This window comes from Nansenia antarctica (genome assembly GCF_963989245.1).
Source record: "Nansenia antarctica genome assembly, chromosome: 10".
NCBI classification, from domain to species: domain Eukaryota; kingdom Metazoa; phylum Chordata; class Actinopteri; order Argentiniformes; family Microstomatidae; genus Nansenia; species Nansenia antarctica.
The window spans coordinates 19,172,514-19,193,759 of NC_137680.1; the positions used below are offsets into that span (position 1 = coordinate 19,172,514).

At 47.3% G+C, this 21,246-nt stretch overlaps 1 protein-coding gene across 1 annotated transcript in view; it reads left to right on the top strand.

The window, feature by feature from the left end:
* cdkal1 (CDK5 regulatory subunit associated protein 1-like 1) overlaps nucleotides 1–20,916 on the top strand; it is a 341,623-nt gene extending 320,707 nt beyond the window's left edge. The window contains exons 13-15 of the mRNA XM_080540862.1: nucleotides 755–838; nucleotides 5,184–5,348; nucleotides 20,231–20,916. Of these exons, the coding sequence (XP_080396988.1) occupies nucleotides 755–838; nucleotides 5,184–5,348; nucleotides 20,231–20,389 (408 nt within the window). The 3' untranslated portion in view covers nucleotides 20,390–20,916. The remainder of the gene's footprint in view (nucleotides 1–754; nucleotides 839–5,183; nucleotides 5,349–20,230) is intronic.
* Nucleotides 20,917–21,246: the final 330 nt, after the last annotated feature.

Consider the following 21,246-nt stretch of genomic DNA (forward strand, 5'->3'; position numbering starts at 1 on the left):
ATGCAAAATGCTCTCGCAATTACTTCATTATCAGAACACTGCATTTGTTAATTGGCTCATCAAAGATGATATTAAGTATAAAAGCCACAGTATGAGCTTTTTTTTAATTCAATTAAATACCCTAACGGATAGTATTAAAGGAAAACTGAAGAGAGATAACATCATTCCCTTTGTAGATGGTTTCTGTCACTATCTCTGGTGGGACGATTGCCTGTGTGACAGCCTGAACAGGTCTGCTTTTGCCTGTTGTCGTATTTCTTCTTCTTATAATTATTTGAAATATTATTCCATCCAATTAACAGATATTAATGATGCGAACAATACTCGTTCTGTGAACGTAGAGAAAGGATTGTTCAAGAGACATCATTAAAAAAAACGGGAAAAAACAACAACATCCAATTTGAAAACTTTGCAAGGTTTCATTTAAATGGCACTTTTTTTTTTACCAGCTAATAAAGAAGTGTGTTTATGCTGTCATGGCCAGAAGGCAGACATAAAAAGCAGCCAGGGAGATAAAGGCTTCTGGCAGGGTGTTGACAGGGAATAGCACAGTTGTCCTGCCTCACGTCCACATCAACATATGGACAAGGTTTAGGACCAGACCCAAAGACTGCCGCTTGACAGTTAATAACCAGCTAAGCATTGGATTTGGGTGTTACTGCAAATAGAGTCTCACCCTCTTTCCCCCCTCTCTCTCTCTCTCTCTCTCTATCTCTTTCTCTCTCTCTCTCTCTCTCTCTTCTTCTTCTTTCAGATAGGGGAGAGACAGCATGTGTTGGTGACTGAAGAGTCCTTTGACGCCCAGTACTTTGTTGCTCACAACAAATGTTATGAACAGGTAAGACATACAGTGATGCCAAACGCCTTCTACTATCTACTATCTCATGAAACATCTCGTCCGTGCTATCAATAGTTAGAACAAAGATAAATGCTCAACAATACAATCATCTGTGTGTTCAGAAACACTATAATAAATGTTGTAACAACATATAAAGTGGTATTAGAAAATGTGACTTTAAATCAATTGCCCCTGTATTGTTTAACATCTCATGTGAATACAATGTTGTTACAAGAGTTATTACAGTATTACTACACATGGGGTGAACTTGTTGAAAATTGTGACCAACATTATCATATGATTTCTATTACATATAGTGCAGTAATAGTACATAATAGTGTTGTCTAACACATTATAATGTTCAGATTTAGCTTGAAGCAGCTGTATGTAGCTAGACCACACCAGCATATAGACATTATTCAAATTAGGTGTTATTGATTGTATAAATCGGGTTAATTGATTAATGCTCTTTACATACATGTACATGTACATGCACACGCATAAACACACCCACACAAAGCGAGTCACCAACCTTGAACATGGTAGCTTCCCTGCAGATGGCTACCTCAGGTTATGCCTGTGTATGGTTAGGTTAGCTTTTAATCAAACACATGGATACCCTCCGGTAGTCAGTTTGGCAACTGATAACACTAATCTCCTGCTTTAATGTGCAAACAGAGGGTCAGCCTCCAGCCACATTCCAGCAAAAAAAAAAAGAAGAAGAAAAATCCCACTGCACACGGCTTCAAAGAATCCCTGTAAAAATTAACTTTCAAACATCTTCAAATAAATCAATTTACTCCTGTGTTAACAATCATCAAAAACGTGTTTGAAGTTATGCTTTTTAAAAGGGGGGGAAGAGACCGGTTATATCTTTTTTTCACCTCCTTGCTTGTCTTGGGGCGATAAACTTAGTTACAAGTGTCATTCAGTTGCCTGCACATCAGGAACATGTTGGCAGTTTGATCTTAGCCAGCGGTTCCCCCCACCCCCACTCCCCCCCCCCTCCAAAGTGAATTTTTGGCATGCTCTCTTAAATCACAGCCTGTCAGTGCCTGAGTACATGATGACACGTGACCATCCAGTAGCAGTAGCGGTAGCAGTTACTCTCGCAGGCAGGCAGGCCGGAGCTAGGCGCTGTTAAATAATGGAGGTCTGAGTAGGAATGAGACACATCTCTGGTGCTGCCTGTGAGAACGGATGAGGTACGACTCTGCACCCAGGTTCCGTTTTTCTCTCTCTCTCTCTCTCTCTCTCTCTCTCTCTCTCTCTCTCTCTCTCTCTCTCTCTCTCTCTCTCTCTCGCTGCCTGTGTTTCCAGAGGCAGTTGAAAAAGCTTACACAGCTTCAATATCCAGCGCCACTCGTCTAGTGTCGCAGCGGTGTTTCCGAGAAGGGAATATATCTAGCCGGTCTGACCGCAAACGTGCTATATAGCCCTGTGCTGCGTGATCTGTTCTCATAAGACAGTGTGGCACACTAGTGGACCTGGCATTCCTTACACTCCTACGGGGCTAAATTGGTGGAATTAGAAGGGAAAAAACCCAGAGAAAGACATTCTCTCCTTGCCTGGATGACCCTGGCTGAACAGCCCCCTCGGAGAGTTCAGGATCGTCTCTGGAATATTCTCATTATATCCCCGAAAAGAGTGGCTGTCTCCAGGCGATGTGACGGGCAAGAATTCTCCCTCCCGCTGCTCGCGGGGCTATTCAGCGGTGCGGGGGAGGAGTGAGGGCCGGGAACAAAGAGCCTCTGTGAGATCTAACGCCGGCGGAAGTGTCATACCTGTCTGGGTTTTTTTAATGGTAGCGGGATCCGTGCTTCTTCGTAGTGGAGAGTGTCGGACTAGTGGCGTGCTAGTCGTGTTAGTGAGTGCGCGAGGGGATGTGTGTGTGACTGTGGGGATCCCTGGAGGATAGGAGGATGCGGCCCCCCAGCCCTCTGAGCTCCAGCCAGGCCGTGGGGTCAGGCGAGGCAGGGCAACACGCAGAGAGAGACGACCTCCCCATTGATCGTTCTATTATAAGACCCCGACGGAAAAAAACCTCTCTCTGCTGCCGCTCATCGATCGAGGCGGAATGACATGCTAAGGGGGAAGGCCCTGTTTCATCTTCCGATGTGAGAGCGCTCGTTTCATTTTTTCTTTCTTTCCGCCCTCTCCTATTCCCTCACCTGGGGGCTCTGTCCCATCGTTAAAAAGAATATTCCCCAAACTAAAAGGACCCTGGGACCCTTAGAAGACGATCCGTCAGATAGAGACCATCTCCATACTTCTCTCCAAGGCTCAACATCGACACTGTACATTTACAGGTTAAACCAAAAAATGGTTCCCCTTAAGCCGGCGCATGCCTCCGCTGCTTCTTGTGCGGCGGCGGGGGGGGGGGTTTGAATGTGGGGCGTCTTCCTCTAGTCAGGCCCGACAAGCTCTTTCGTCATTTAATCACCTAGTAATGGGCATCAGGCAACCCCCCTCGTCCCCATCCACTTCCTCCAGCCCCCCCCCATAGCTCGCCCACACTCCTCTACTCAAGAGCAGGGACGGCTTACGTGATGAGCTGCAGGTGCGCTGATTAAATTAGCGGCCCGCTGCGACGATAAGGCCCCAGGAGGATTAGCAGCCCTATCATAGGCTCACACAGCCCTATCATAGCCCTTTCATAGGCTCACACGGACTCTGATCCACGGCCGATACGGACCAGACCTGGAGAGATATCCCCCAGCGGAGATCACCTGTTGTTCCCACCACCTGTTGAGCCAGACGTCAGCGAGGAAGGTGTTAACGCTGTTTTAACGTCCAGGGATAGTCTCCGCTGTGCCACACACTCACCGATTCTATTAAAGAAATGAAATATAATATATATACCACGAGATGAGAAGCTGTGATGGTATTCGACTGTTTTCCAAAACAGAAAACTAGAAGAATTCGCAACTCAATTGTAATTGTGCTGTACGACTGGTAAACTACCTGCTTTTGTAGCTGCGGTGTGAAACAGCAGAAGGAACGAGCTGTGTTCATTGGTCTGTCCCACAAAATGCTAATGCTCGACCTTGAGGGTTTGCATAATTGAATCAAAAATAATTGTCACACTCAAGAATTTTAATTCACACGCAGTATAGAAAACAGATTTTTCAGCACTGGGAAAACACACGTTTATTTCCCCCAGTTAATTGAAAAAGTAATTGACAGATCCAAAGATAGACGGCGAGTTTTGGAGGAATCATAATGGGCTTTTCACTTCCTTGCTGTGCCTTTCAGGTCTAGAAAAGGTGATGTTAGAATTATAAGGTTCTATCTCCATTTTTGTCAAAATTGAGTTTTTTTACATAATCTGATCCATTAGGTGTGTATTAATGCCCGTGTGGTGTTATTTTAAAAAATGTTTTTTGAGTTAGTAATGAATAAAATACAAAGGTTCCATCTCACAAAACATAATGGAATGTCGCTCAATATCTCTGAACTGCCCTAAACGGAGGAACCAAAAGGTGTTTCTCCCCCCCCCCCCCTCCCCACAAGAGTCATACTCCATACAACGTAATGAAGCCAATCTCAATGTAAACCCCCTGTAGATCTATCTGCAGAGCTATTTAATCCAATTGTGTCTTTATGTAGAGTTGGAGCCATCTTCTGTAGACCTAATGCAGATATAAGTCTGTAATCTCCCAGAGCAGCCAGGGAATGTTTTACAGAGGCAGGCTATATCTGTCCTGGGAATACCGTGGCAATCGACCAGGAATGCAAAGACTAGGCCCTATGTCTGTGGGGACCAAGCTGTGCACCATAATTTGTAGCTTACAATAAATACCCAGCCAGCAACTGTGACTCGCAACTGGAGGACACTCTAAACCTTTTTTTTACTGGCATGTAATGTCCTTGGCCAGTTCATTTTAATCATCTTAAACTGGTCTTAACACACCAGATTACCCTTAGAAAACCTGTAGTGTGTGTGTGTTCCCTGTTAGCCAGGACTGTGTCTTGTTGTTGTCTGTCGATGTCAAACAGATGTCTTTACAGATTCAGCGTTGAATGTGGCAGGAGACTTTCACCTGCTAATTAGTGGTAGAGGTCACACACACACACACACACACACACACACACACACACACAAACACACACACTCAGCATGGTCGATCCCCATTGATTCAAGGTCTTTCTCATATTATGACATTGGAGAAATGGGAATCAATGATGTTTCAAAGTTGGCCATGAAAGCGGATGTCGATCATGGGTGTCTATAACTTAGTGCTATTCCTACAAGTATTACATCAGAGTGCTGGTAAGACCCATTTTATGTCCATGGTTTCAGATTGCTAGTATGTTCACCCCTACACCCTGTTTCCTGTTGCAGGTCCTGGTGCCCAAACGGCCGGAGTTCAAAGGGAAGATGATTGAGGTGGACATCTACGAGGCAGGGAAGCACTTCCTCAAGGGCCAGCCGGTGGATGACTCGAAAGTCTTCACCCCCTCCATCACCAAGCCGCTCCAGAAGGGAGAGGTGTCAGGACTAACTCAGGTGAGCTCAGTCACCCAATCGCTAAAGGTTGGCAGATATTTCAAACATGTCGGTAGCACCGTCTATTAACATGTGTGTAATGCGTTAATCTAATGTCCCTTTTAACAGGAATAATGAAACATTCAGCAACTGTAACCATGTGCCTAATGTATAGGAAATAATGCAATATATCGTTTTAGAAACCTTTCTTTTTTTGGGGGGGGTCTGTTATAAGCTTCTTGTCTTTTTTTATTATATATTTTTTTTAAAGGCTATTTAAAGTGGTTAACTGCACTAGACGACCTAAGCAGGGGGGGTCAGTGCGGGGCAGAAATGACCAGAAAGTTGTTTCACAGTCATGGCCACTTCCTTAGACAGACAGAGAACTGATTACTTCTGAAGAGATAGCTCGTGAGTGTTGTGTGGGAGGGAGGAGAGGAGGAGGAGGAGGAGGAGGGGGGGGGGGGGGGGGGTCAGAGGATAGCAGCATTTTTTACTATTCAAAAGCTGAGCTGATAGACCAAAGCTGCCTTTTATAGAGGGAGCCAGGCAGGAATGTGATTTAATGCGATTGGAGGCCATTACTCCAGGCTTGGAAATGACATTTTATTCACTGTGTCTGCACTCGTGAAGTTCTGCTAACGCATTAACACATCAATGGTGCTGGAGAATTCAACTGGAGGTTCAAGTATTTTATTTTCATGAGGAAGGTGATAGGACTATCTCACATTAACAAGGGGAGAAGTCGGCCATTCTATCTGAAGGAACCGACTGAGTATGGAATATGTGTTAAAGGTGTTAAAGGTGTACACTCCAGAGTAGCAGTAAGGGGTTTGTTTTAGACTCTAATGACACTTCAATTAAACCCGGAAGTGGACTCTTCTTCTGCCTCATGGACTACATACAGTAGTGGAAATAACTCACACAATCAACATTTCTTTTAATTCATTCAAAACACATTTCCATTGCAGCTATTTACACGAAAAGACATTGGTATTAACACAATAAAACTACACAGCTAAAGAAATTGCAACACTCCCATCCAGAAATAAAGTTATGTGCTAAATGTCATGTGAATAGCTGCAATGGAAATATGTCGAATTCAAAAATTGTTGATGTGTTGAATACTTATTTCCCTCCACTGTATTCCTCAATGTCAATTACAGCCCAAGTCCATTTGCACGCTATGGTGTCAGATTAGGTAAAGCTCTCGGTAGAGGCACGCTATGATGTCAGATTAGGTAAAGCAACATGTTTGACTTGAACGTCACTTCCTCTGACCTGCAATCTCGTGTGGCCTACGACTTCCCTTTTGTTTTTGCCAGATAAATGGACTGCACTTATATAGCGCCTTTTTTGCTGCTCCAAAGCGCTTTACAACGGCCTCTCTTTCACCCATTCACACACCAATGGCGGCAAGCTGCCAGGTAAGGCGCTGGCCCGCTCACTGGGAGAAATTTGGGGGTTCAGTGTCTTGCCCAAGGACACTTCGACATGTGGCCAGCCGGGGCTCGAACCGCTGATTTGCCAACCTTGTGATCATTAGACGGCGAGTCTACCTCCTGCGCCACAGCCGCCCCGATGCAGATAGTTACTTTTAATCTGGATCAGAATGATCCTGATTCTTTTTTTGCCATCCAGGATCAGATCTTATCTGGCTGGTTTTGAGTCGTGTCGGGGAAATCAGCCAGCTCCATCTGATCCTGGATTGCAGAAAAGAATCAGGAACATTCTGATCCAGATTAAAAAGTTAAAACAACTGGGCCCTGTGTGGAGATAGTAATCCTGTTCCGTGGTGCTCAGCTGTATCATAAGGTTTGTGTACGTGGTCCGTCCTGGGTAAGGAGCCGTGGTTCAGTACTAGTGTGTATCCCAGCCTCCTCCATCCAGACCTCCTGGAGAGATCAGACAGACTAATGGAGGAGAGAGAGGGAACATGAACTCCAGGTTATGGAGTTGGAATGAAATAAACAGAGATGCCCAGAGATCCCTGGCCCTGCACTGACCACAGCTAACAGGCTCATGGAAAATGTATGGTCGCCAGGTAATTTTTTGTGTGTGTGGTGTGTGTGTGTGTGTGTGTGTGTGTGTGTGTGTGTGTCTGTGTGTGTGTGTGTGTGTGTGTGTGTGTGTGTCTGTGTCTGTGTGTCTGTGTTTGTATGCACTGCACATGTGTATCCGTATAAAATGAGTTCAGTAGCTTAAAGTAGCTCACAATTTTGCCATTTAGTCACATTTACATCTAATGACAACTGAAATAATGAACCTTAAATAGTCAATTCTTTTGCCTTCCTTCCTTTTTTATTTTTTTTATTTTTTTTGAAGTAGATTAATCACCTAAATGGGCTTTAAGTGGTTAACTAGTGAACCCAGCATCATATAGGATGGCAGATAGATAGTGCTTAAGCTTCCATTTACACTCCATTAAGCCATTTATCCATAAAACCGGAGGCCTGTGGAGGCTTTTCCTCTGACACTGCCTCTCCGCTGATGAAATGTAATTATTAGGGGACAGTGGAGGTCAAACCATGAGTTGAGTGAGCATTCAAACATGTTGTTGAATTAAGTGATAAAAAAATTCCAAGAGACGGAATGATCCGGTCGCCTCTCCTTCCACGAGGTCAAACCCCAGAGTTGCTAACTAAGTAGGGCTGGCGGTGTGAAGGTGGTGTTTTACTGGGGAGCCTTGGTTGGTGTGAACTTTGAAACATGATGTCATGAGTCTCGCATTTTGTGCGTCGGTTGAATATGGGCCGCCTGCCAGAGAGCCTTTCTTTATGTTCTGCCAAAGCTGTAAAAGCTGATGGAGTGTGAAATTAAAATGTGTATCACATTTCTGAGCATCATTTGATGTCCTTTCCTGCAGTACAAATGTTCAGAGGTGCTCCTCTGAAAAATAACACTGAGCCGCAGATTAACATACGGAAGAAAAATAGTGACAGTTTAGCCAGCCGTATAATTTCCAAATTGCTCATCGAGAACCCTCACTCACTCGCTCACTCTCGGTCTCTCTCTCTCTCTCTCTCTCTCTCTCTCTCTCTCTCTCTCTCTCTCTCTCTCTCTCTCTCTCTCTCTCTCTCTCTCACACTCATATTAGAGAATAGGCAGTGGAAGGCCATTAATAAGATTTACATAATTTCTGTTGTTTTGTTTTAAAGGGGAACGGGTGGGTGCAGTTAGTGAGATGGCCATCTGATAGTCCTCCAGCTCACTTAATGAAATGAACATTTTGACAGAGTCGGGCTGGACGCAGGTGTGGGGACATTTAAAGTAATAGGCGTTCCATTCTTATCTCCTTCCACTCTGCGCTCCTTTTACACACCTCTGCCTCTGCGCTTTCCACGATTGGATATTCCCGTTTCTTTTTTTAAAAGGTTGCATGACTATCTCACCAAATAAGCATTCCAGACTTTTCCGTACTTGGACAATCACACCCTCTGCCTCAAAATCACACCGCTCTGGTAACCCAGGGGTGGGAACATTGCCTCAGTAAACCTTCATCTGCTAACCATACCTGATTAGCTTCCTGTTGAATCAACAGTCGACCATCAAACACTGATACCGCCAAAGATACTGTTTTGATACAACCCTGCCGACAGTGTCGCTGGACTTCATGCGACGTCTCCAGTGTGCAGGGAACATGGAGATTGTGCGTGTGCGTGAGATATCAGACGAGAGATTCACCAGACACACACCACTCAGATGTGAGTTTCTCCACCCCGAACACATAGTCGACTCGATGACGTGTAGTGGGCTGATATTAGAATGAGCGCACATGCACACACACACACACACACACACACACACACACATATTTGGCCCAGAAAGCACAAATCCATGTGCGTAATGTGGTGCACAAGGAAATGAGAATAGACCCTGTAGTGTTTACACACTAGCGTACTCAATTTCACCTCAGAGAGTAGTAGTGTGTGGACAGTGTGAGGAGGTACTCCTGGTGTGTCTTAGCGTTCCTCAGAAGCACATTTTCGCTTGCGCGGTCGACGCACCACCAGCATCCAAACTACTGTAATACATTCACAAATACCATCCCCGTAAAAACAAGCATTTTGATGCCTCTTAGGCGAAGCTCTTTAGCTCCAGAATAGGGTTCCACGTCTATGCAAAAAAAAAACGCAGCTGTTTATCAGGATGACACAATGCACTCGGATTTCACTGCAATTATATGTCCTACAGAATGCCATTAGCACCCACTTCTGCGGGAGCGTCAACCACTTTCGTGGTAGGAATCCATTATACACATTCAGTCCTCTACGCTCGCACAAACAATGGACAAGAGGAAGTCACAACACTGCACCTAAATGGACCTGCATGCACTTATCTCTTACACTCGCGTGTGCCCCCCCGTCTCCCATCTTTTATTTCGTTTCTCGTTCTCTTTTTCTTCCGACTCTCTATGGAAATTAGCCTGTCAGAAGGGGCCTCACCTTGATTTTCTTTTTTGTTTCGTCGAGAGACAAGACTTCACAAACACCTCGTTGGCCCCTAAAGTGACTGAAATGATTGGCCCGCGCAAATAAGCAGCCAATCAGGGGGGGGGTGTACGGTGTGTTTCTCCGGCTGTCTCTCAGGCCTTCCCTCATGTGGGAAGAACACAGGAAGCTGTCATCAGCCCCCTTGACGAGGGAGGAACAAGACTTCAATCGTAACCCCCCCCCCCACACACACTCAATGTCCTCTCTCTCTCTCTCTCTCTCTCCGCTCTGAGACACGGAAAAGCATGACTACCACCTAGGAGAGACATGTACTTTAGGGGGGTGAGGAGGTCTGTCATTTCAGCCTATAGTGGACCATGATTGCAGAGGCTGTACCATGCATACTGATTTGAGAATGCAGCAGGATTTTGTTTCGGGAGAGACACGGACAAAAGCTAATGGTATTCACTTTCTTCTTGTTTCCGAACCACTGGAAACGTAGTTTAGTGGGATGGTCCTTCATCTTCCGTTTCTGGATGAGTGGCTTTGTGATATTGCTTTTACACCCAGAGAAGAGAGAGAGAGGACCTGTAGACAGATTGATGTGCACTCACTGCGGAAGGTTACTCCCAGAGGACACGTGGTCGAGGTTCCATGTCTTATGTTCACGAAAAAGGCAGTTTTTAGTGTTTATAAACGTCTAAAGAACATATTGTTCTTTCTAAACGGTGAAACCAATATACAGAAAAATAAATCTAAAATACCCTGATAATCAGTATTTTAACCTCATAGTAATTGTTTGATTTCACGTGTAAAATTTCGGAGTATAGAGCTATACTGTACTCCACTGTGTTTCCACTTTGTCATTGTCACGAGACTATCGTATCTGTACCTGGTCTTCTCTTTGTAGAAGTCCCGTGGTTCTGGTTGGGTTGAGACCATTAACCCCTCCTGGCAGTTGACCAGTATGACATCACCGCGTCCTGTTCTCAACCCCAGCAACGACCTTGGCTTTCACAGCGCTGGTCAATTAGTAACTGCTGTCAAACTGCTGCAGCCAGTGTGAAATGAAGCGGCAGCCTAATTTTAGTGGCCCATGTAAACACGCAAACAGCCACAGACTGTTTGCATAAGATCTAAACACACTCTCCCCGGACCCGTGTGTGTGTGTGTGTGTGTGTGTGTGTGTGTGTGTGTGTGTGTGTGTGTGTGTGTGTGTGTGTGTGTGTGTGTGTGTGTGGCGGACTCGGAGGCTGCAGAGGAATGAATTGCACAAGGCCTGAGGGTGTCGTCCTAGAATGGATCATTTAAGGCTCCCTCTGTGTGTGTGTGTGTGTGTGTGTGTGCATGTGTGTTCAAGCGAGGTTGTCTCGGGTGTCTGCTTTCTCACAAAGGCTTATTATATTGTTTACTAACCACCATGCCAGATCAAACTCTAATTGAGGGGTCAGCGGTATTAATTGCGACTCGTTACTGAATATCTCTCATTCATCCCGCAAGAACTGTACGCTTTCCAAGCGCCTTCCCCTCAGAACCAGGGAACAAACATGTTGATTCTGTCCGTCTCTTCGGGACACCGTCTACTCTGTTGTCTAAGAGCAACCGAACTTTCTCGTGCTTTCAATCGCACGATTCAACACAGCGTCGGCAAATATAAAAAATCACGACATGGGATAATTTTTCAGTTTCCACCATTCCACCCTTGGTGCGTGCGTTTGATGTGGTCGGCGGCTGGGGGGAGGCTGAGGCGCAGCAGACCAAAGGAAAGTGCCGAATGTGGAGAGATTGACCTCAGTGACCCAGTAGGGACCGTGATGGGTTTGTTTAGTGGCTAACCAATACGGGAAGCTGTGAAACGCTCCTGTCACAAGGCTGTCTGGATACAGCTTGGTCTCTAACACGCAATACTGTATGGAAGCACACAGCTGCTACCCCTCGCCTCTTTGTAAACCGGAGGATTCATGGTCTTTTGGCAGAATACCGTACACCAGGGCTAAGGGCTAGAATGTAGTCCTATCGAAGAGGTGCTAATACACACTGTTCGGGCATTACACTAATACCGTACGCATTTGTGTGTGTGTGTTGAAAAAAACTACAACAACAAAGCACCCTCTTTCTGTCGGAAATTAGGTGATTTTTTTGTTTTTTTTCTTCTTCACGGAGGGTTTGTTTACTAGTACACTTTCTTTCTTTTCGGCGTTATTGTGAAACATTTTGATTAAGGTGGCGCCATTACTTTTGTTGTTCTTCACGACTGATGAAAAGAACAGGGGGGTTCTGAGGAAGCCTGAGCGTTCCTGCGTCCTTTTGAGGACAACATCTCTCTCCTCCTCCTCCTCTCCTCCTCTCCTGCTCCTGCTCCTGCTCCTGGCCTCCGACGTTCACCTTGATAGAAAGTGCTTTTCCCATTGTGATGAACCAAAGGACTCATTACGCTGTCTGCACTGAGGCAGTGCCCCACTGAAAGGGAAGAAAGGCTGTTGTGAGCACACTTACAGTACAAATGTGAGCGCCTACACTCACTGCCACATCAAGTGCACCTCCAAATAATCAGCTCTATTCAACAAAAAAATATCAGGATTTGAAGCAGGATTTCAGAGAGAAAAAAAGGAAGAGAGAGACAGAGAGAGAGAGAAAAATACAAGAACCCTCTCCCAACCAGTGATGGCAAATGAAAGAGCTTCCCGCATCCTGCCTGCATCCAATTGGCAAGCCTCACCTAGTCTCTCCCCTCCTGCCTTGCTTCCTCCTGCCTATAATTGATCGGGTCTCTGTCTGTCGGTGCCTTTCAAGGTTTTTTTGTGAGTTTTTTTTTTCTTTTTCGGGGTGATCCGCCGCCGCGAGATGCCACCCCCTCGGTACGGGCGCGGCCTCGGAGGGCTGCCGAAACACAATAATACGCCTGCATTATGTATGTCAACAACACCGAGCGCCGTGAGAAATCGAATTGCCATTAAAAAGTGTCTTGCCGTGCGCCCTCCCGCCGCCCGTGCCTCTGAATTTATTCATAGCGGTGATGATGCTTTAATAATTCACCGGCAGCATCCCCAAACACCTGGAATTGGGGATTAAAACACTGAGGCAGTTAATTGCTAAAGCGCGTGCGTGTTTACCCACCGCCTACTAGGGTGGGATTGCCGGCCCTTTGCATCATGCCTCACACAGACCCAGGGCTCCAGGGAGAGACAGGCAGGCAGGCAGGCAGGCTGGCCGCCCAGAGACACCCTCACACACACACACACACACACACACACACACTGGCCCATATCCCCCCAGTCTGCCTGCCAGACCTCCCCCGCCTCCTCCCCCCCCCACCACCAGCCCCGGGTGCGATGGAAGGCTGCTGTATTCTCCTCTGGTTTATTTTTTTTTAATCTGATGTTATCCTCTTTTTTTTTTCCGTCTCTTTTATGACCATAAAAACAATGTAGGTTTTTACGTTGACATTTTGAGACGCAACTCTTAACGTTTATTACTTTAGCGTTGCGTTATGCATATATTTGCTGTAAAAACGCTCATTAAAACTGAAAGAAGGTTGGCTTTGGTTTTATTTTTTTCGCAACATGAGTTAGATTATTCACACCGTAAATACGGAGCGGTAACAGGAAGGAACACGTGACGTCGGGTTTAGAGTTTCCTGTGCATCTATTTTGGCATCTTTATTATTTTAAGACTAGCTAAACACAAATATTGGCTGAGTGTTTTATGTCTCTAAACACTGATGCCAAGTTATAAAACATTTTCATTGGTCCTTTATTACTATTTTATTAATAGACTTTCCCAAACTCATAATTTATTAGTCTGAGATTTGTCCACCGTACATAATGTGAGTCATCCAGTTTCCCTTATTTCCCCCCACATTTTTACGACCCTCCCGACAGCGCTATTTTGGGATGTTTTTACATGATTCGCAATATACAGCCACTTAAGTCAAACAAAAACAATCTGGACGATGGAATGTTCATCTCGTCGCCCAAGTAATTGAATGTGCATCTAGTGCGTCCTACTAGAAATAATCTCCTTTTTAATTGTACTGTTTTTAATAGTTATTGCCTGACTATCTTTATGGGAACCATCAGCGTTTTTGCGATCTTTCCATTGATGGGTTTCTTTTCTCTTCATTTCACCTACGAGCTGTGTCCCTGCTGTGAGCTGTTCATGGCTAAGCTGGGTATCACTCCCCCCATCGCCCCGCCCTATCGCCTCCGGGGTATTGATCCTGCGTATCCTCGGTCCGCTGTCCTGGAGGGGGTTAGGGCTTGAGTTACAGTAACACCAGACCTGGCTGTAGAGAACACTGCCGGTGACACCGAGGTGACTCAGTTCACTAGTCTCTCCCTCGTCTGAGGGCGCGTCAGAGAGAGGTCACACGGAGCTCGGCTGGTACCGCCATGTGCGGGGGGGGGGGGGCGGGGGTTAGTCAGAGTTACCCTGCCTCGTCACACAGCCCCGTCCGACACGGGACACGTGCTGAAAGCCGGCCTCCCCGGCTCAGGTGACGAGCTAGATAACCCTCTCCTCCTGTTAAGAGATTGCAGGTGAAAGAGGATAGCGTGAAAAACAATCGACCGCTGTCAGGAATCAAATCTTAGGTAGCAAGGCGCCACGTTGTGTTGGTGCAACTCAATAACTTGATTATGACCGTCGTGTTAGTGTGAAGGTATGTCACTGGAGGGGAGAGAGAGAGACAGAGGGCGAGGCACAGCTGGTGTGCTTGTCATGTTACAGCGCTTTTTTGCTTTTTCTCTCGATCTTTCTCTGACCGATGAAACCCCCGTCGAAAGCCTCTGCTCGACTTATTCAAGTTGAAGATGTCATTAGGTGCTTTCAAAGGCTCTATCCTCCACTGTTATAACAGCAACCAATCAGCTTCCTGGCGTGATGCTGCTAGTGACAACAGACTTGCGTCATGTGAGAAACGTGTGCTGCTGTGTGTATCCCATCATACATCAAACGGAGCATTGTGTGTGTGTGTGTGTGTGTGTGTGTGTGTGTGTGTGTGTGAGTCTGTGTGAGTCTCTGTGTGTGTGTGCGTGTGTCTGTGTGAGTCTCTGCGTGTGTGTATGTCTGTGCGTGTGCATGTGCATGTGTGCGTGTGTGTGGTTGCACCGCCCCGTTCAGGGTGACTGTGTGACCGTCAGTGAATGGAGCCTTGTGATTTGTGACCACAGGTGACAGGAAGGGAAAGTGCAAGGGTCAGGGGGTCAACGTGTGGTTTTCTGGGAGCAGCTTTACGGTGCACAATGGGAATCCCTGTCCTGTGAAGGGCAGGGGGGGGAGTAGGGGGGGGTTTTATATGCACTCTGGGAGATATTGCAATGTGCCCCCGATGCCCGGGCCTTTGTAGCCAGAGAGGAATTTTTACAGGAGGATTTGCGAAAAGCGGGGCGACGGCTATGTCTGCTCCGATCTCACGGCGCAGAGGGGGGCGTCGCATTTCAATTCGTGGTCATAAACTCCGGTATGGCACCATCGCTCCATAATCGTTTTAGAAAACAGGGGTGTACTATTTATTTTTTATAGTTTTTTTTTACCATACAATTTATTGCAACTGAAATTGCAGATCGTTCCCCTAACCCTAAAACCTTGTCTTGGATGGAAGTGGGTACACGGTCTCTTTCCAACGCAACAATACTTGTCAGATGAAGTTAAATGTACTGTGCCTCTGCTCCCTGTTTGGATCACAAACTGCTGAGTTTTGGGGGGGTAGATTGATGGGTCCTTCTCTCGCTGAAACAAATCTGTTTATCTAAATGTGTTCGGCCCGCTGTTACGCCCATGGTGAGGGTTTCAGACGAGCCGTTTCAGGACTTTGCGTAGCGAAGACGTGTTTGTGGATTAACACCCACGGAGAGAGACAGTGTCCGCTGGTGTTGCATCAGCAGCAGGGAGAAGCTGGTGTCCTTGAGCACTTAACCCCCCTGCTCCCCCTGCTCCGGCTGCTTCTGACTAGTCTGGAGCTTGACATGGCTGGGTATAAACAACCCCCCCAGTGTGTGTGTGTGTGTGTGTGTGTGTGTGTGTGTGTGTGTGTGTGTGTGTGCATGCGTGCTTGCCTGTCTGTTTGTGTTTGTTTCTATCTCTGTGTGTGTGTGTGTGTGTGCGTGCGCGTGCGCGTGCGTGTGTGTGTGTGTGTGTCTGTCTGTGTGAGTGTGTGTGTGTGTGTGTGTGTGTATGTCTGTGTGTGCGTGTGTGCGCGCGCATGCCTGCCTCTGGGTTTAACCTCTGTGTGAGTGTTGACCAGACAGGGATCAATATGGCGTCTTGGTCTGAGACACGAGCTCGCCTCGCATTCCTCACAAGGCCGGAAAAAACAGAGGGTATATTGGTAGAGAGAGATAACAGAGAGAGAGAGAGAGAGACACAGACACAGACACATGGTTGTTAGAGAGGGAGATGGGAGACAGGGTGAGAGAAGGAGGACTCCAAATTCTTGGTCACACTCAGGATCGACCCACAACCGTATCAGCTGATCACCTCCCAGTCTGTGGGCTGTGTGTGGATCTCTCTGATGCCCCCTGCCCCTACCCACCCCTTGCTTTCCACTTCTGGTGGTAGAGGAACTAGGTCATGCCCTCTGAGTGTTTGGCTGATCCTCCAAGGGGAACACTAGGCCCCCTTGTCCCCCCCCGCCCCACCCCCAGAAAGCAGCCAGGAGCCCCCCCCCCCCCTCTCTCCCAGAAGCCCCCCCCCTGCTCCACCGAGAGGCTGCGGAATCGGATGGAATTCTTAAATATGATCTCCCAATTAGTTTCTTTTTTTTTTTTGCTCTCTGCAGATTATTTAATGGAAAGGAGAAGAGAGGGGTGTTGAGGATTTGGATTCTGGGGTGTGGGCGGGGGGGGGGGCTTAGTTACAATCCACAGGGAGACATTATACCACAAGGCTACACCTGTATTCAGAGCCCTGCCTTGCATAGAACCTGGCAGGTGGCAGACGATTGTGTTGAATGGCAATTCTCCCCTCTAAGTAGACATTCTCTGGAATCCTGAGAAGTTTTTTTTTTAATCTGCTCCACCGAGCTTCCTCAGTGTTCTCCCCTGTTCTCCCGCTGCGCAGGCAGAAACCCCTCTGAAGTGTTCTACATTAGTTATGTCCAACCTTGGTGTGGTTGGCTCTTCATACATTCTTATGAGCGGAGCCAGAGCAGAGCAGGGGGATTACATTATTCATCACACTAGACCCCCGTCGTTCTATTATGCTATCATTGCGCTCGGGAATGCAGACTCAAATACACTCTCTCCTCTTTTTATACCACGGTGAAATGAGACACCGTAATGTAAAAGAATATGTTCCCAACCTTGTCATGTTCTCTCGGTTCTCTGTTTTTAAAAGGGGGTGGGAAAAGCATAAGAACCCCCCCCCCCCCCCCGCTCTTTGGCTGTGTGTGTGCCTGTGTGTCTTAAGTATGCTTAAGATAATGTCGTTGTAGTCATCGACCTGCTGCCATTTCTACTAATGGTATATCTCGGGGAAATACAGAAGCGCAGAAGAAATACAGAAGCGCGTTTCAGTCTTAAGGTCGAAGTCTGACGTCGGTCTCTCTTTCGGCCTTTCGGTTAAAACCTTTTTTCTTTTTCTTTTTTTTTCTTCTTCTGTGGTTTCCCGTTAGCGGCCGTGAGTGTGTCACGGAAAGGCGGGTATTACATGTCTCACATTGTCAACGGGGTAACAAGACGTCCATTCACAAACACCTTTGGACAAGAAAAGAGTGTGTCATAACTGTCTCTGTGTGTGGCGTTGGGGGCGGAAGGGGGGGGGGGTGTCGGCGGGGGAGGTGTAAAGAGAGAATATTACTATTGTTCACAGTAGAGTGATAGCGAGCCATGCTGACACTGGGGGAGTATGTGTCCCAGGGGGGGGAGGCAGGTTAAATGAACCTACAGCCCTTAGCGTGTCAGTAGGCGTCTGTGGGAGGTGACTCCTGTAACTGACTCCGTAGCCCTTCTCTTTAGAAAACGCCCACGCACACACACACACAGACACACACCACCCACTCCTAACCCACCGCCCACTCCTTCTCTTAAGTAGTAGCGGATGAAGTCATGGACACTTTATTAAGATCTATCGCACTTTCTTTCTTTGCTTAATGTATGCCGGTTTTATTGTTGCCGTCGTTCTAAACCCCAGCAGGAATACAATCTCAGGAGAGGCGGGCTTGATTGGATTCGAAGGACACGTGGGCGGGTTGAAGAACAAAAGTGGCTAGGATATGGCTACTGTATGATTGACAGTTATGACAGTTACGTCCAGATGTACGCCACCACGCCCCAGCCTCAGCCTTTTCAAAGTTGGCGCGTCTAATCTGACGTTCCGTCAGACACCGGTCGTTATACAGGTGATACACCAACCTAAAGGGAGCGCTCCTTTCATCCCCAACTGCCATCCCAGGCCGGTCTATTCCAGAAGAGTGATGTGTGGGTGTGAAACCCCCAATTTCTCTCCCTGTTCTCCTCACCTCTCTCCCCACTCCTCCCACCTCAGAAACGGAGGGATGTAACAATAGAGCCTCGTCTCGTCGTCGTCCCCCTCCCTCCTCCCTCTCTTATTCCAGACACAGCAAGACAGGTCTTACAGATCTCCCTTTGATACGAGTGATCAAGACAAGTGTTCCCATCTCGACAGGTTCCTCCCAGCGAGCGAGAAGGGAGGAGGAGGAGGGGGAGGGGGGGTTATAGGGGTCCAGGGAGGGGTGCAGTGGGTTGGGGGGGGGGGGCACAGCCATAGCGGGAGGAGGAACCCTCTGAGCTCCGTCAATTACCGCAGCCGCAGACGGCAGACGACCGAGAGGGGGGGCGGCCAGGGCCGAGGGGAAGAGGAGCGCCAGGGGAAGAGGAGCGCCAGGGATAAAAGGCGTCAGGCATGAAAGAGAAGACACCGGAGAGAAGAGAGAAGTCGAGAGAGAGAGAGACGGACGGACGGACGGACGGACGGACGGACAGACGAGAGCGAGATTAGATTAGATGAGAGAGACTCAGGAACCCCAACCAAAATGTTGAAAGGCCTTCAGGGTTGATGTGGGATTACGGAAAGGACCGCCGCATTCCTTCACCAAAGCGCACGACGACCGCCGGGGGTCTGAGGTAGAACGTTACTTACGGCTATCAGAAAGGTTAAATCTAGGTGTTCAAAAGCCGGGTTAAACGGATCGGCGGTATCTCCCGGTAATGGTCTTAAATGAAATAGAGGGGGTCTGTAAGGTGAGGTTGTGCAGGACAAGAGTGGGTTATTCAACCTGTAAAAAAAAAAGAAAAAAAGAAAGAGATATAAATTAAAAAACGGAAATTAAATATTGCATAGTTGTCAGCGCTGAACTTGAAGAGTCGTACTCGGACAGGGTAATGGAAATATCGGTAATCCCTTCCTATCAACAGAACTCGATATTGTGATGCACGCCGTCGACATTACCAGCCGGGAGAAATTTTCCCGATTACCGTCACCGGGGAGTTGAAATATCAAACTCATCAAACGCTCATTCAGATTGATCCTCTATTTTTAATGGCTGGTGCATATCTCCCCTTCTCCCCCCCCCCACCCCCCTGTAAACGATCATATGATTGGCTTGGCTGTCTTCTCTATCCTGGCAGGAGACATCTCTCTATTACTGCCTTCCATTATAGATGAAGCTTTAATGTGCCTACACATTAGGGCAGACTGGACCCACAATTATGGCCATTTGATCCTCAGAGTCTGGGTCGTATAACCTACGAGTGTTTAATCTCGGGCCATCTCCCCGTGTACAGACGATGTATCATTTCTATGTCAGAGGGGGGGGGGGGACGGTGATGATGGTGATGGATGATGCCTCTGCCCCTGTCTGATTGCCCCCCTGCTCACTGGCTTGGCAACAGAATGGCATTAGTCCGCCTTTGGATTTTGTGTCCTGCTCTTATCTCTGTAAATCCCCCTCCTTAAGTCGATATCGAGCTGAATTCTCTCCGAAAGGTCCACTGAGCAAGGTGTATGTTGATCTCACGTATCAACTATAAACAGGGACACACGATTCGGAGCGCGTACTGTCGGCGTAGACTGACTTTGAGCACTTTATGTCAGGCCGTTGGTTAACATCGCCGAACTGTGTCTGGGGATCCTCTCCCGTGCCTTTCATCGGGAATGGAGAGTGTAGTGTGGAGGGAGTAGTTCCTGGGAAGCTCTGTCTCTCCTATCTACTACTAGGGGAGGCTGGTGGAAGTAGAAATGGAGGACGTGGGCCTCCACCAGCCTCCCCTCTGCTTCCAGATCTACTACTGACTCAACTTTGACTTGTACAGGGGCCTTTCAAAAGGTATCAGCTGATAATCAGATAGACTTAAATGCCCCCAGATTAAGGAACAAGGGTAGAACATTCTCCACCGCCGCTGTTTGAGGTTTCGCAAAGCGGATCTCACCGCAGATAACTGCGCTGACTTGCACTTGTACTCTGGAATTTAACCCTTTCCCCCCCCCCCCATATGTTGTGTCTCTGTACAGGAGCTGATGGCCCCCTTGCAGAATGGCCTCCATGGACCTGTCTCCTCAGGCCTGCTGAGCGGATCCTGGAGGCTGGACGGAGAAGGCCTCAAGCTGCTGTCTGTGGGCCTGGCTATAGTGGCTCTCCTCGTGGCCTTCGCTCTGGAGAAACTTCACTGAGAGGCCGGGGAGACTAGCAGCAGCAGCATCTGTGGTAGAGGGCTGTGGATGTGTCCTACGCTTCACCCACATAATACAGTAGTTCAACTAGGAGCCTTGTTTGACAAAGACTGATCCATTCTGCAGACTGCATGGGAGGCTGAGAGAGAGAGAGAGACGGTGTAGGTCAAAGACATGTATGATACTCTGATTAAAAGTGGCAGGTTAAAAGTATTTATTTTTTATCGACCACAATGACGCAGACACATGGGAGACGGGATATTTCTCGGTAATGGATTTGTCTGTCTGTGTCTGTGTGATAGGAGCGGAATATCTGTGTGTTTTAAATGATTTAATTTTTTTTGCCCCCCGAATGTTTTCTCTCGTTTGTGTTTCTGTTTTTAATGTCCGACCTCTTTGTGCGTGGACAGCATGACACTGGCGTTGGATTCTATTCATTTTTATCTCAGCGGCGTTTTCGTTTTTCCTGCCCAGGTGTCTTATTGTTTGGCCTAGGTGCTGACTGACAGGACTTTTTCCTCATCTTTGTTCGCAGCATAAAGCAAACCTTAATAAACCAAAACTCCATGCAATCTCACTGTCTCCTGGGTAATATTTGCGGAATGTTCCTCTCACCAGGCAGTGGCTGAGGGGAGCAGGCAGGGCCTGTGTCTGTCTCTCTGTCTGTCTGTCTGTCTGTCTCTCTGTCTGTCTCTCTGTCTGTCTCTCTGTCTGTCTCTCTGTCTGTCTGTCTTGTCTGTTCTGAGTTCAGTATGTGTGTGCGATGGGAGCTCATCCAGCCAGTTAATAATACATGGGCCGATGTATGTGTCGTGTTGCACAAGCACATGTGTCTCTCTCAGCCTAGTACATGTGTA